This window comes from Python bivittatus, unplaced genomic scaffold (genome assembly GCF_059951505.1).
Source record: "Python bivittatus isolate LINGU-HERP-01145 unplaced genomic scaffold, Pbiv_v1 ctg000480_np1212, whole genome shotgun sequence".
In the NCBI taxonomy this organism is placed as follows: domain Eukaryota; kingdom Metazoa; phylum Chordata; class Lepidosauria; order Squamata; family Pythonidae; genus Python; species Python bivittatus.
Window position 1 is genome coordinate 90,478,266 of NW_028277075.1, and position 15,384 is coordinate 90,493,649.

The following is a 15,384-nucleotide window of genomic DNA, read 5'->3' on the forward strand; positions in this document are numbered from 1 at the left end:
TCATGCCAGTTCAGAAATGCTGTGGATAAATACATAATAGCAACATGGCAATAAGCAAAGGATAAGACAGCAATATGATCCTTCACATCCTTTGAGAAGAAGAGGCAGAAAAAGGAGACTTGTTGCTGTTAAAATCAGAGCATTTACTTTCAGAGGACTAAGTTATTCACTTGTAATTGAGCACTAATTTCATTGCATCAACAATTCATTCTATTGAATTATACCGCAAGCAGAGGGGAGCCTCTGCCTTTGAGGAAGGCAGAATCAGAATTTTCAAGGGTCCTGGAAATGCCAGGAAGGACTCCTGGAAGCTGTAGTTCAGTACTGTCTAGAGACCACCAGACCCTTATTTTATATCCAATCCAGATATATTCCACGAAAGCACTTCGAAACAAAATGATCCCAGTTTGCTTCCATGGAAATTGTTGCCACCATTGTCACTGACACCTGGAGTGATGTATGGAGGTCTGTCAAAAGACCCTGCATTGTACAAGGCAGCTTGTGGTTTTGTTTTCCAAGTATACGGCTGCCTCAAGTTTCTTAATTACAGTGATGGAATATGCTAGTCATGGAAGCAAATGAGATTAAAGCCAATTAGTTTAGATGTGCATCTGCTTCAAAAGCTGCTTGCATATCAGATTTTATTTCCAAAGCCCTAGCCTCCCTTTACACAAACTTTTTAACATTCTGGCATGACTCTGTGCAGCTATAACAGATTTAACACATAAGCAAAGAAATACACCGTTGCTTTTATTAAGTGAAGATTGCATGCTTCTTGATTACATTTCTGGAGATCTACCCTTTGACCAAAGAAAATTATCTTTATTATTCAGGCTTCTCAAGAGCCTTTATCTTATTTACTTCGGCCTGCAGCTATAATGTTTTACTTTTTGCTTATGAATATATAAAAGGTATAAATAAAAAGGCAATTCATCAGCTTCTTAGTGTTTAGGATAAATATATGTATTTCCTTAAACATTTTCTATTGCTTTTCTGCCTTGGGCTTCGCAGCCCAGCAAGAGCACTGATGTGTAGGGAAACTGTCCAGTCATAAGCCAAGCAAGAATTTTGAATAATAAACTGTAACCACTAATAGCTGAAAAAGCTAATATAAGCTCAGCAGCCAATCTGCCTTCTAGCTCTACACATTATTCTGCCCACCAAGCCCTGCATCTCACATGAAACTGAGTTCCAAGGTCGGTAGTTTCACTCCTCTCTTTTTAGTGAATGCTGTGTCAGAGTCTCCCTGCCACTTTCTCAACCATTTATTCCCCTGCAAAAAGGATTTCTGGATTTCTGTCATACTTTCCGGATTCTTGAGAATTCCTTTTGAATTTCCCTTGGTGATATGTCTGCAGTTAATGTTATTGTAGGATGTAGCAGAAGATACAGTTGCTTGTGTGGTTGCTGTTAAATATTTCCTACCACAGTAAAGCTCCTTAGCTCTCTACGCTTGCCAGACTGGGGCGGGGGGGGGGGGGGACATGGAAGGATCTTCCTTGTGGTATCTTCCTTTGGGACTGAATGGTCACAGAGGAAGCAAAAGAGGCTGCAGACCACTAGAGAGACTTTTGAATAATGAAAGCAGGATATTCACCGAACTACCTTAGCCACTTCATCTTTTAATAACTGCAAGAACATCATCCTCTGCCCATGAGAATTTTGCAGAATGTCTCTCCTTCTTTGAAATAAATTTTGAAATCAGATCCACATTAAATAAGACAGATAGAAAAAAAACAGAAAAGATTTTTTCTCTCTAGTGGAATATTTTCAATATATGCTTACCATCTTTATGCACAGACTGCCTAGATGCTTCTGCTGACACTAAGTAAACCCCCGTGCGGGAGCAATTCATTCTTAGGCGTGTTGTACCTAGTGTAGATCTTAAACCTGTTACAGCAGCTCCCAACAAGATAGCTAAATTCTCACAGAATCTCATTAGTCCCATTTATTGCAAGGAGAAGGGGGTTAAGTTACAGAATCTTGGAAATTGCATATGTGTCTTTAGACCTAATTTATAAGTGAATATGTTAAGACAGGCCTTCCTCAATACCTTTGATTTTCTTTCTGTCTTTTGACTTGGAAGAAACTTGTTTCATGCTTTGAAGATATAAAAGGACTATGCCTGCACTGTAATACGTTAGAAATGTCTATTTCCATTTCCAGATGCAGAGAATTCAATTATGATAGAGAACATTTTGAATTTTTAATAGTTACAGAAATGAGGGTTCACTATACACAAAATGAGGAAGTGTTTGTTTCAAACAGAATAAAGCCATCATAATCCAGGGGTTGATTTGGTTGTTAGTTGGATCATACCCAACTTATAGTACATCCATCAAAATACAGTAAAATGTCCAGGGTATATGAATGAGCAAGTAAAATAAAAGAAGTGGACCAACCCCAATATACATGAATATATAAACTTATGGTGTCAATTCATCTCTCAAAAATTGCTGTTTTTAATAGCCTGTGGAAAGCCAGCAGCAAGGGGACTGAAAAGATTTCTAATTGATTGATTATGTGCCATCAAGTCAGTGTTGACTCTTAACAACCATTTAGATAGATTTTCTCCATGATGATCTGTCCTTAAAATGGTCTTCAGATCTTCCAACGGTGTACTCATCACCACTGTAACAGTCCATCTACCTTGCTGCTGGTCATCCTCTTCTCTTTCTTCCCACCTTTACCAGCATTAGAGCTTTCTCCAGGGAGCTACTGTAGGTTTTCACATAATGTGTCTGAAGTAGGATAATTTAAACCTGGTCATTTGTATCATTTGAGAACTCTGGGTTGATTTGTTCAATGATCCTTTTGTTTGTTTTCTTGACTATCCACAGTGTTCTCAGGAGTCTTCACCAACACCAAAGGTCAAAAGTGTCAGTACTTTTTCTATCCTGCTTCTTCAAAGTCCAACTTTCAGTTCCATAGAGTGTCACAGGGAATACCATTGCTTGTGTAATTTTTATCTATGTAGGTATAGACATATCACAGCATTTCAATATCTTTTCCAAGTCCTTCATAGCTGCTCTTCCACGTTCTAGTCTACTTTGTATTTCTTGACTGCTTGTTCCTTTATTGTTGATGGTTGATCCTAAAAGGCAGAAGCTATCCACCACTTTGATATCTTCATTGTCAATTCTAAGGCTGGTTGTTCTACCTTTTTCATTAGTCTGGTCTTCTTTAATTTTAGTCCCATTTTTTCACTGTGCTCCTTGACTTTTATTACTGGAGCTTGCAGATCCTTTGCATTTTCAGCTATAGATGATCTGTAGAGTAGATCAGATTTCTAGGAGGAGGTTATTCCAAAATATGAGTGTGCCAGTAGAAAGCCAGAGCCTGTGGGACTTTGCCCCCTTTACTTCCTAGAAGTAGGAAACTAGTAGGTTCTCACAAGATATAAGAGTCAGGCAGATGAGAACCATTTGAAGAGGACCATCCTGCAAATACCTCAGTCCCAAGTTATGTAGGGCTTTGAAGGCCAAGACAAGCAGTCTGAACTTCATTTGAACAACTATAAGAAGCCTGTGCAGGGCCTGGAGCACAGGTGTCACATGCTCATTCCACTAAGTTCCAGCCACTACCCAGGCTGCTGCATTCTGGACTTCCTGAAACTTCTAGATGGTTTTCAAAGGTAGCCCCAAGTAGAATGTATTGCAGTAGTCCTGACCAGTGGTTATGGGGGCATGAGTTACGTTTATGAAGTACTCATAGTCAGTGAGTTACAGAGAAGAGGTGGAATCCTGCTGTCCTCTTAGAAATACTCTGTGTTGTTGTTTAATTTCTCAAACTCTTGAGGAACCAACTGAGAAGGGAAACCCCCCAAAATAATTCCATCTTAGACATGGAAAATATGGTGCTCTGTCATTACAATGGATCATGTAGATAGGAAGTCTGTAGTGAATTTTGGCTAGTATCTTTTCAGGTTTATCCAGTGGCTATATATTTCTACCCCCCCCATGGTATTGTCTGTATACTTATCAGATATATAATTTGTCTAAAAACCCCATGATGATAAATCCTGTGTGAGAATTAATAACGATTTACTCCCATTATTCTGTTGATAATAATTTTATCAACTTTTCCCTCTAAGATACTTACTCTTTACTGAAAATTAATTAATCGTGCTGTCACAAGGTAGTTGAAAACTGAAGGTTTTTGTTTCTGTTTCTTCTGAGTTAAAAAATTCCTTTGTAATAGGTATACAAAATCATCTGGCAATTTTCCACTTATAGCTGCATCACCCATTATACTTTGTTGCCTAAGGGGAAAAACAAATACCAATGGAGATGTTGCCTCACTCTGCCTAATGATAGGAATGCCTGTTGTTTCTTTTTTAATGGTTTAACCATAGGTCCTTTTTGATATGCAGTTGTAAAGGACATATGTTGATCAACATATACTGACATGGGAGTAAGGAAAATGCTGATGAATAACAAAATGAAAGATAGACCAATATGCATGTACATAGAGAAGCTCTATCAGGCCCAGCCCAAAAACAACAAGGAAACAATCCAGCCAAGTTCAGTTCTTTATTGCTTATACCATATAGACAGAGTCTTGCCAGACTAAATCTGTACTATGCTAACCTACTAGATATACTCTGGGAGAATCTATCTTAAGTCTCTTCTTCATCCCATGCTCCTGCTCTGGACTACGTTGCCTCACACCTGTAAAGTACTCCCTCCTTCCTGAAAACCTGGGTCTCTACTGCATTTCATCACAAACTGCTAAGATAAAACATTGGTGTGCAAAATAACAAGCCAAATTAGTGTACGTTTTAAATTAGACTATTATGCAGTTTGGGAAAGAGTTGCAGTAAAGAGCTATTATGGAAAACTTCTTGTAGCTATCAATTTGCTCTCTGACTGCAGTGCAAAAGGGCAGCAAAATGCATAAATGCGGCAAAAAAGGAAAATAAATTATAGCAACTGATTTTAGTATCTGTTTCTTTTCTATAAAATTAATTTTATTGTAGCTTAGGGATTCAGACAGTTTTAACCAGTTACAGGTATTCTAATAAAGCACTATAACAGAAAGCATTTTAAGGATCTATCCTTATCATAAGCAACTTCAGTGCAAAAGCTATCAACGCGTACTGCCAATTTGGTTTATAGCTTTAGGCTCAACCTTTGCCTCCTACAGCAAAGCAGCATGTATAATTTTATTCTCTGGGGATAAAACTATGAAGCCTTCCTTTTATTTTTTCAGTACTGAAGGACCTGAGGATGCTAAAGTCCTTGATAGAGAGTAAATAGTTGGAGGATCAAGCTCAGACAGTAAAGCGTAGGTATAAGCAAAAAGAATAGCTAGAAAGCCATCAAATGATTTCAAGTAGATTTTTAAATGGAAATCAAAATAGTGCCTTTGTGTATTTTCAGTGGCTCTTGTGCCAGGAAGGACAAACTTTTCATACTTCTGCATCATGCTTAACATTTTTGAGATGTCCAAGGAGGACAAATGGGTGGAACCAGGGATTTCTGATTTTATTTTCCTGTTTTGGGGGAGATTTATTTATTTATTTGTTTGTTTGTTTGTTTGTTTGTTTGATTTCTCCCCCGCCCATCTTCCCTCAATGGGGGACTCTGGGCTGTTCACACAAAACATTAAAACCATAAATACATATAAATACATAAAACATAAAAATTAAAAAAAAACATTACTAAAAAAGAGGAAGAGGGTCCAAGAAGATGAAGGATCTGGGGCTGAAGACAGCAGGCCTCTATAGTTTGGTGATTTATTGTTTTTATAGTAAATATCAAAACAACTGGCAAAAGCAGGATAAGAGGCAAGCAAAAACAAGGGCAATGTAGAGGGCATAGGGAATGGCCTTGGAGGACAGGAGGAAGAGTCACTACCAAGGCTATGGCCAGATAAGCAGGCTTGAACCCGTTCAAAGAAACTAATTTGAGGAAATGTCTCAGAGAGGCCCCTTCCTAGTTCACATAAAGTGAGGGAAGAGGAAGCACATTCAGACTTGCAAGATTCTGTTACTCTAGTTGTTACAATAAAGTTACTTCTGACCATATGGCATTGGTTTCTTAGTCTGCCCTACCTTGTAGGGCAGAGAGAGAGAGAGAAAACAACAGGCAAGAATTTACATACTCTCTAATCTATATTACAAAGCACAGAACTTTCCAAATCCACTGAAAACTATACTGTGGCTAATTAGCACAGACAGTCCCAAAAAGACAGGCCTTTGGTTGTTCTAGCTTTAACCCCCCCCCCCTTTTTTTTTTTGGTATATAATAGCAGCAGAAAAGAGGTGGGAAGCTGCCAGCCTTCCCAGGTAGACCAGACAGGAAACACGGCCAGATGAGCTAATTCTACTTTACTGTAAGGCTACGTTAACAAAACCTTGCAAGCGTGAAAATGCAGTTTTCCTGTCTTCACCTTTACAGTCTGATAACTTAGGAAGGGTCCCTCCTGAGCCACTTGCTCTGCCCATTATGCAGCTATGGGCTAAGCTCCCTCTTATCTGACCATACCCTAGGCAGCATCTCTTCGCCAGCTCTCCCAAGGTCATTCCCACATACCATTACAAAAAGCAGGACACCAAATAACACCTCCTTCATTCTGCACCATGAAAGAAACAATTTGGGGATAATGTATCCAACAAATCTGTTACAGCAGAAACATTATCATCCAAAGACTTTTATGGTATCTTCATACATACATGCATATATCTTAAGTGTTTTGTGGATTAAAATTGGCCTCTTCAGATATGTGAATATTCTTTCTTAATAAGAGTGAAGTCTCTTTGAGTTGAACTTGACTCCTGCTGACTTCATAAGTATATTCAAGTAGTTTTCTTGGCAACAATAGAGAAGCAGTTTACAATTACAATTCTATATATACTTATCTAATGCAAATATTATTCAAATATTATTCAAGTACATATTTATTTCTAGTACATTTATAAATTACTAACCAAGTCTGACTTTGCTCAGCTTTTTGGTATCAACCCAAGCCTGTTAGGTGGGCCGTGTAACTGAACCTTCCTAAATAACAGGAAGAATATTGTAGATAGTGAGTTCAGAAGGAAAATACATATTAAATATTGTTAGTGATACTAACAGTGGACATTCATAAAACTGTTAAGTGATAAAATTAATATATTTCCATTAGAGAGCTGGTTAGAACATATTTAAGAGGTTTGTACTACATAAGTTGTCATACAGTAATAGTAACTACCGCAGTGTTAATACTGGCTGAACTACCATCTTTTGTCAAGCAGAGGGGATTGTGTCTTTGCCATAAGCTTCATGTAATTTACAGCAGTATTTATTCAATATATTGAGCCAGTTAAAGCCAGGTATATAATTATTCCTAAACAAAAATCTCAGTTTGCTTGAAAATGATAGAACTGCTCTTATATACCTTTCCAAATATTCTAAGTTAGATGACTCCACGTTTGTAGTGCAATGTTCAACACGTGCATTAAGAAATAAGGCCCCCATTTCTCCAGGGACATGAGCTCTGGATGCAGCTTCAACAATGCAATAATTTCTCTGTTCACCCAATTCTAACAGTTCTGGCTTTCCTATGTTTTTATTTTAGGTTATATTGAAGAACCTTGCACAGTACCTTGCCCATTTGACTGCAAATTAAGTGACTGGTCTAACTGGGCTCCTTGTAGTTCATCATGTGGGACAGGAGTGAAAATTCGGTCCAGGTGGCTTAAAGAGAAACCATACAACAGAGGACGTCCTTGTCCAAAACTGGATCCTAAGAATCAGGTGAGGTGTATGATAAAGCCAATATACCAATTTGGAGTTCATCAGCTATATCAAATTCATTCTTTGATCAAGACAACAGATTCCCTCTCATAAGAAAAGTCCTTCATCTGGTTGTGCAGTTTCCTTCAGCTATCTATTTTATTGCAAATGCATGATAGAATAGCTTAACTTTTGGAAGGTTTCCTTATTCACAAAACGATTACAACTCCATAAGACATTATTAATTAATAATAGCATATGTTGTCTCAAACCCCCAAATTACTAAGATTGGTCAGTGAGATCAGACATTGTGAATAATGATACTTAAAACTGTCTATGAAGCCTAGTTTTTTAAAACTATTCTTTGAAGATATTTCCCCCACTAATTCAATTTCACTCATTCTAATAAGTTTCTGTCTGACAATTACATGGTAATTTTCAAGTGTGTATTCTATTATAAAAGGATGCCAATATAAATGGGAATATTCAAATGGAAAATTAGGAGTAAAATATTTTTCAATTAATGTAATTTAATGTAATAAAAGAACTTTGCAGTTAATACAGATAGGAGAATATTTGTATCCATACAATTTAAAATGTTTAATGCTTTTTAAAGACTATTGAAACTACATCAACAATAGTCTTCATTTTTATGATTATTTTCTTTTAAATGGCCAATCTTGATTTATTCCACTGCTTTTTATATTTTTAACACAAATATACCTGTATCTGGAAGAGCTTTTTTAGTTTAGAGTATCTTACGTAGGGCTGTGCAGAGTCTTCCAAAGAGATAGGAGTCCTTACAAAGAATTTATTTTTAAATGTTTGAAGTAGCCTTATTGTTTGCAAGGCTTATATGCCTGCTGTTTGAAAAGGTTTTCTTCATGGCCCCTTGCACTAGACACCTGTTTGAAAAGCTTGTTCAGCCCTAATCTTAGGTCCTCTGATTGCAATTTTGCTCTGGTCATTTTTTTGCGTAAGATCTACTATCCTGTACTAAACACAATCATATGTTAATACATTTAAGAGCAAGAAATATTTCAAGTGATGGCTTTCATTCCTAGGTTTAGTTCATGTGTTACTCACATATGATTCTCTCCATCTATCCCTCACTCTGTTGTGTCGAATAGTAGATGTGATGCTTAGCCAGTATGTGTAACTTTAAGCATAGCTATGTAACTGGGCAAACAGTTTGCTGATTGTAAAAAATTGTTGAGCATAGATTTTAAAAGCATATATGTATGTTGTCCCTCTTTCAAAGTAAAAGTTCTATGCATCAATGGAAAGCATGCAAACATTAGGGTCATCCTATGTTTGGTGAAGGATTAACTACTAGACTGTAGTTGTATATGACCATTAGACTGATTTGTTTTTGTGACAAATGACCAGGCAAACCCACTCGCAGTAATTCTTCATTGATCTAAGTCAGGGATAGGCAGCTATTGCTGCATTACAGCTTCAGCACCTTTCACCATTATCTGTGTTGGTCTGCCTTGAATGGAAGTTAAGCCATTTGTGGAGGGCTCAAGACTCCTCATGCCGTCTACATTCTAAGCCCAAATGTCAGCCACCCTAGATCATATGATCACAGCAACTCTAGATTGCTGGCTGCATAGCCAGCAAGTGTACCATCCAAGCCTACTCCAGCCTGTGGACTTGTAAATGTGATTAGCTTTGCCTTTCTGAATTTCTAGCCAGTGTGGCCATCAGCCATGCTAGCTGTGAATTCTGGAAGTTGTAGTCCAGCATATTTGGAGGGCATTAGATTGGGAAGACTGACTATACCTTTATTGTTATTCAAAACTTGCTTTGAATATGTGGATTCAACTTAGCCCTGATGTTATTCACAGTCTTTTCATTATGGCATGTGGATTTAGACAAATCTCTTGATTTTTTTTATTGACTTTCTCACATTAAAATACATAAGGAATAATACAGTAGAAACAAACCCCAAGGAAATATGATAGAGAATATTCAATAAGATAAATAATGCCCATTTCTCAAAACTTTCCTTCATGGAACTGAAAGATCACTAAATGAGTAAAATGAAATTCCACCATAAGTAATGTGCAGATCTCTTGAAAAAAATAGTGATCTATATTGTCAGCAACCAGAGTATCATATTTATGTGAAAATTAAAACACATTGCTCTTGCCAGCTTCTAATAACAAGTTTGCTTCAGCAGGTCTTTGAATAAAATTCTGAAAATTGCACTTGATTACTAATAGCTGGTAATTTTGTTTGCTTGTTTCTTTATAAGACTTATATGGCCACCCATCTCAGCATAATGGCATGTATAGACTTCTTAATATGGTTTACAAAAATAATATATAATGGTCCCTGATTCTTACACATTTTGTTTCAAAAGGCATAATCCCAAATGTATTTAGATATAATAGTGCAGAAACTTGCTAGCATGTTTTTCCCATATTTTAAAATTGTGTATTGAAAAGAGTTATAATTTATTTTACAATTCATGCATAGTATGATATTTCCTTCATAATAAAAAAGCGAGTGCTGTATGTTGTTAGTTATTGAACTCTTTACATTTGTTACTGTTTTAAATTTTTGCATCTGATGTGGAAGTTGACTAGGAACTCATTGTCAACTTCAGGATGAGAAAGGAAAGGAAAGCAATTTCAATTTGTTTCTAATGAATTTGTTATCCCAGTTGTTTTTCTTAGTGACATTTCCTAGTATTGCTTATAAAAATTACAAAGTACATCATAATATGAAATGTCCAATTTTTTTGGTCAAAAAGAATTCATTTTTGTGTGCTTTTTGACACTCTTGAATGCAGTGCATTAGTAAATCCCACTCCTTGTGATTTAAAACAGGGCTTTTAGAAGTTATGCTTATGCTCCATTTTCATTTGATAAAATGGACTATTATATCCTGATATCTAGATAAAAAGATAAAAGGCTGTGCCTGCTGAATGAGAAAAAGTCATCCGTAGCAAATAAACTTAAGTATCTGTACCTCAATTGTACCATAACACGTGGAGGATAACCCTGGCTAGATATGGCTATCAAATTTGCCCATTTCAGCGAAGTCATCTGAAATGGCTTTGTAGTAGCCTATTTACCAGGGAGATGTTTCTTCTAAGTAGATGTACCAGAAATATTTGTTGGCAGTTTTTCATGAATGTCTTCCTCAACATTTAATCTCTTCATTATCCATTTTATGGATATATACATACAGCATATATGATTCCATTTTGGTTCAATTAATTTGGGCAACATTTTAAAGATATTAGTTCCTTCCTTAAACTCTCCAGCAGACAGTATCCCGTGCTGCTGTATTCAGTTGTCTTGGGCATCATAAATCAGCCTGACAACAGCTAACACTGAAACTGAACTTATTCTAACATGTCTAGGGTGGAAAGGAGCAGAGCAGATTGATGCCTTGCCTGCCCTTTGGCAGACAATTTAGTCTTTTTTTCTTTCTTTCTTTCTTAACTTTTTCAGAAATACACTCAGAGACTTTTAAATTATACACACACCCTTTGTAAATATTCAGGTTGCTGTGCATGCTGGCATCTGCAGGTGTCACAGCATGACTTATAACTGTGATCAGTTTGTCTTTTCCTCAGCTTGATTCACCCAATGTGTGGGATTGGCCATCAGTGAATTTAATGTGCAGTTCACAAAAATAAAGAGAAAATACTAGTTCTGGAAGAGACACAAGTTTCAAATAGATCGGTTGAGTTACTTGCAGTGCTTAATTTTTCAGGTACCTTTATGTCCATGATAGCGATGTATCCAAGATTGGCAAATAAGTCAGGTGGCATGACTTTAATATCCTCTGTTCTTTGCCATAAATATCAGCACAACTGACCTTCACAAAATCATTTTCACTTAGTCTAAACTCCATTCCTTAGGTAGTTGAAATGTCATGGGATAGGTCAAGAGAGAGAATACAGAGCCCAGTGGCTTTCATTATTTCTTTTCTCTCCGGCCATGTGAGATCAAGTGCTACACTTGTATAAAACTTCTCACTAAGGTACAGAGTTCTGTGGTTGAAACCAAAGTGGCAAGGTAGTCAATAAATTTTGGACTTTTATGAAGCAGCTGAGCTCTTCATGGTGGAGGGCACGCAATTCTCAAGGTAAGCAAAGTAGTTTGTCTGAACAAGACGCTTCATGTTGCTCTGAAGCATCATCAGCTACTGGTTCTAGTTGCTGGAGGAACTGAGTATTTCCTTGAGTGAGATGACAGTTCTATACTGCATCTATACAGAAGCCTCTTCTGGTTATTGGAGCTGCTGAATGAGGCATCTGAGTAATAAGGATCAATGCAGCAGATTCAATTCGCTTTTTAAGACAGCTGCAGCAGCTTTAAGGGGGTGCTTTGTACAAACCTACATTGAAGTGAAGCTTTGCATAACCTTAGTAGATTGTCCTATCTAATAGAATGATTGGTTTTAAATTCCTTCGAATGTTATGCTTGTATGTTAGGCCATATACTAGCAGAATATTATAGCACTGATTGGACAGATTATTCAAGTCTTTCAGAAGCCTTAGAAAATAAGATACAGTGATACCTCGGGATACGAACACCTCTACTAACGAACTTTTCGGGTTACGACCAGCCCCGGCCGCAAAAATTTACCTCGATGTGTGAACTCCGCCTCGGGGTACGGTCATTTTTACGCCCTGACACGTGGTCCGCGGCCGTTCTCCTGCCGCGGTGCCCGGCCGTTCTCCCGCGGCGTCCGGCTGTTCTCCCGCTGCGCGACGCGGCACGGCACCCGGCCATTCTCCCGCCGCGCCTGGCCGTTCTCCGGCTGCGCCCGGCCGTTCTCCCGCAGCGCCCTGCTGTTCTCCCACCACGCCCGGCCGTTCTCGCGCGGCGCCCGGCCATTCTCCCGCCGCGCTGCGCCCGGCCGTTCTTGCGCCGCGTGGTGCCTGGCCGTTCTTGCACGGCGCCCGGCCATTCTGCCGCGCCGTGCTGCGCCCGGCCGTTCTCGTGCTCCCGGCCATTCTCGCACGGTGCCCAGCCTTTTTCCCGCCGCGCCCGGCCGTTCTCCCGCCCCTGACGCGTGATCCGCGGACGCCAGAACGGATTAACCCTAATTACATTGAACCTCATGGGAAAATTTGCTTCGGGGTGCGACCAAATTCGGGGGGCGGAACAGATTAACCGGATTTACATTGAACCCTATGGGGAAATTTGCGTCGGGTTACGACCAACTCGGGATATGCCCAGAGTCACGGAACGCATTAAGTTCGTATCCCGAGGTACCACTGTATATAGATGTACTTGGAGGAAAAGATACACAAAGGCAGTGTTTCAAACTATATTTTTATTTTATTACAATAATGTGTATACCTATTCACCAGACTTCCTATAACTTAATAAAGTGGTCCTTCTCCACATTATGGAATGGATACCATAAACCTTTTTGAGAAAAAGGTTGCATGAGAGTCTTAAAGTGGGACATATGATCTTAAAGTGATCAAACAGGAAGTGGGTTAGTCCAAACATTTTTTTAAAAAATCTTCCTTTGAGTTCTTTCTCCTGCGTCTTCCCTCATAATTTAATTTTAAATCTCTGAAAATCAGTGATGGTTGAGTAGATGGCTGGGAGCCTCACAAAAATCCAGGAGCTTTGCTAGAGGAAGAATCTATACATTTCTGTCTAGATGATAGTCTGTGTCTCTTCATTATGCTTTTATTTTTAAATTATGATCATTGTGATCACTTGGGCTCCCATGTAAATATGAGTAGGATTATGCATTTTACCACATTATATGCTGTCTGAAAATATCCACTGGACATCTAGGCCATTCATTTGAGATCCAAAGAAGGATATAGAAACAAATCCATAACACCTAAAAATGACCAGTCCAGCAGTGCTGCTGAGAAGCATGCCCTATTCAGTTTAGCATTACATTCTGCTGCCTCTTGCTTGTATTATTTCTATGATCATGTAGTATGATTACTAGGCTATCCTGAAGGATCCTCATCTCTTGAAAATTAAATTGGAACTTTGTACAAATAATTATGCTGGTTTGTTGATGGGGACCAGGCTTAATAAAGAGTCCAATTCTGCTTTAAAAGTTCATGAGTAGAGAGGAGAGGTGAGGATGGGACACTTACCATTCCAAAGGTGGGGATATCAACAAAACAAAGCGGGGAGCCCTCAGGTGTTAGATGTATTTGCAGTGAATCCTTAAGCTGCTTCTATCCTGTGTTCATGCAGGCTTGACTCTAAGCAGGTTTAAGACAATGCTTTCTGGACTGAGATGTTTTGGCAGCAGCTTGCATGGTATTCAGTAGAGATTGCTTACAAACGCATCCTCCCATTTGACAGTTCCGTGCTGTTGTGCCCTCTCAACCTTCCATTCCAGAAAAGGAACTGCCAATTACTTTCATTCCTGTAGGGGTGTGTACAGTGTGGGGGGAAATCCTGTCTCTGCAAAGCAGCCAATCTTTGTGCAGGGGTTGGCCTAAAAGAAAAGAAAATACAGAAGGCTAAGCAGATAAGCAGACAGAAGCAGGAAAATACTAATTTGAAAGTGGAGAAGAAAAATGTATTCAGAGGTCAAATTCACAGGCAGGGATGAGTACAGGGTGATATCATTGGTTCCTGCTCTCCAAAATGATTGCTGGTCTGTACTGGTGATGGGGCAACCTCGCATTGTCAGTAAGACAATTAGAGCCGATACAGAATTAATGCTGATACAGGTAGAATCGTATGACAGTTTGCAAATATCTCAATCCATTTTGGGAACTTTTAGTGATGTTGTGAAAGGAAGATAGTTCCAAACTAATTCCACTTCTTTGAAAGAAATTCTAGTCTGGTAAATTATCAGAAGATGCTATACCTCTTTTTAATGTCCAAGCTCTTTTTGTTCCATATGAAGAGAGAACAGTAAAGATAACAAGTGAGGTAGTTACACCCAATTTTCACATATTATTATTCTGCATACCATCTCTATTTTCTCATTTGGAACTTCAATCATATTCTAATCAAATTAAAAAAAGTTTAAATTATTTTTTATTATTTATCTTGGGATTTCTCTCTGTGATGAGCAAAATCTAATGGGCATACTTCTACAACTAGTTGAAAATATGAATGCGACATATTTCTGAGTTGTCAGAATTAGATAAGAATCTCATTAAAAGTTTAGAGTCTGATCCCAATTACAGCTTAGAGTGATTGTCAAATGTCAGAGCCATGTCTGAGGTGTCTGAGAAATCATTTCTCTATAGAGAAAGGCAATTTGGTAGCATAATGAACAGAAATTTATTGCACATAATAATAATGAGGCCTTTCAGGACCTTTTCTTGTTCTGCATATATGGGCTTCTGGATTATCACTATTTTTGTCAATGCACTCACCTTGCACTCACTTTCTCTTCAGTTAAAGTCCCTGAAATGGGAAAATCTTCATTTTTCTACATCGTTCTACATTAAATTAAGGTAGAAAATAACTTGAATTGCTCTGGGATACCAAGCAACAGACATCCTATAGCATAGTCTTCCCAAACTGGTGCCTTCCAGATCTTGGGGATTAAACCTCCTAGAATTATTAAACAGCATGATCAATGGATTGCCTAATTGTGGGAGTTGTACTATCATACGAAGGCTGCCAGAGAAATTGTTATCCCACTGGTAATGGTTGTGATAAAGGTTGTGATTGTTAGTTGCGTTTTAACTGTA

General features: G+C 38.3%; 1 protein-coding gene across 1 annotated transcript in view; it reads left to right on the forward strand.

Moving 5' to 3' along the window:
* THSD7B (thrombospondin type 1 domain containing 7B) overlaps positions 1-15,384 on the forward strand; it is a 307,764-nt gene that overhangs the window by 167,838 nt on the left and 124,542 nt on the right. The window contains exon 14 of the mRNA XM_088145129.1: positions 7,561-7,739. Coding sequence (XP_088001255.1) covers positions 7,561-7,739 — 179 coding nt within the window. The remainder of the gene's footprint in view (positions 1-7,560; positions 7,740-15,384) is intronic.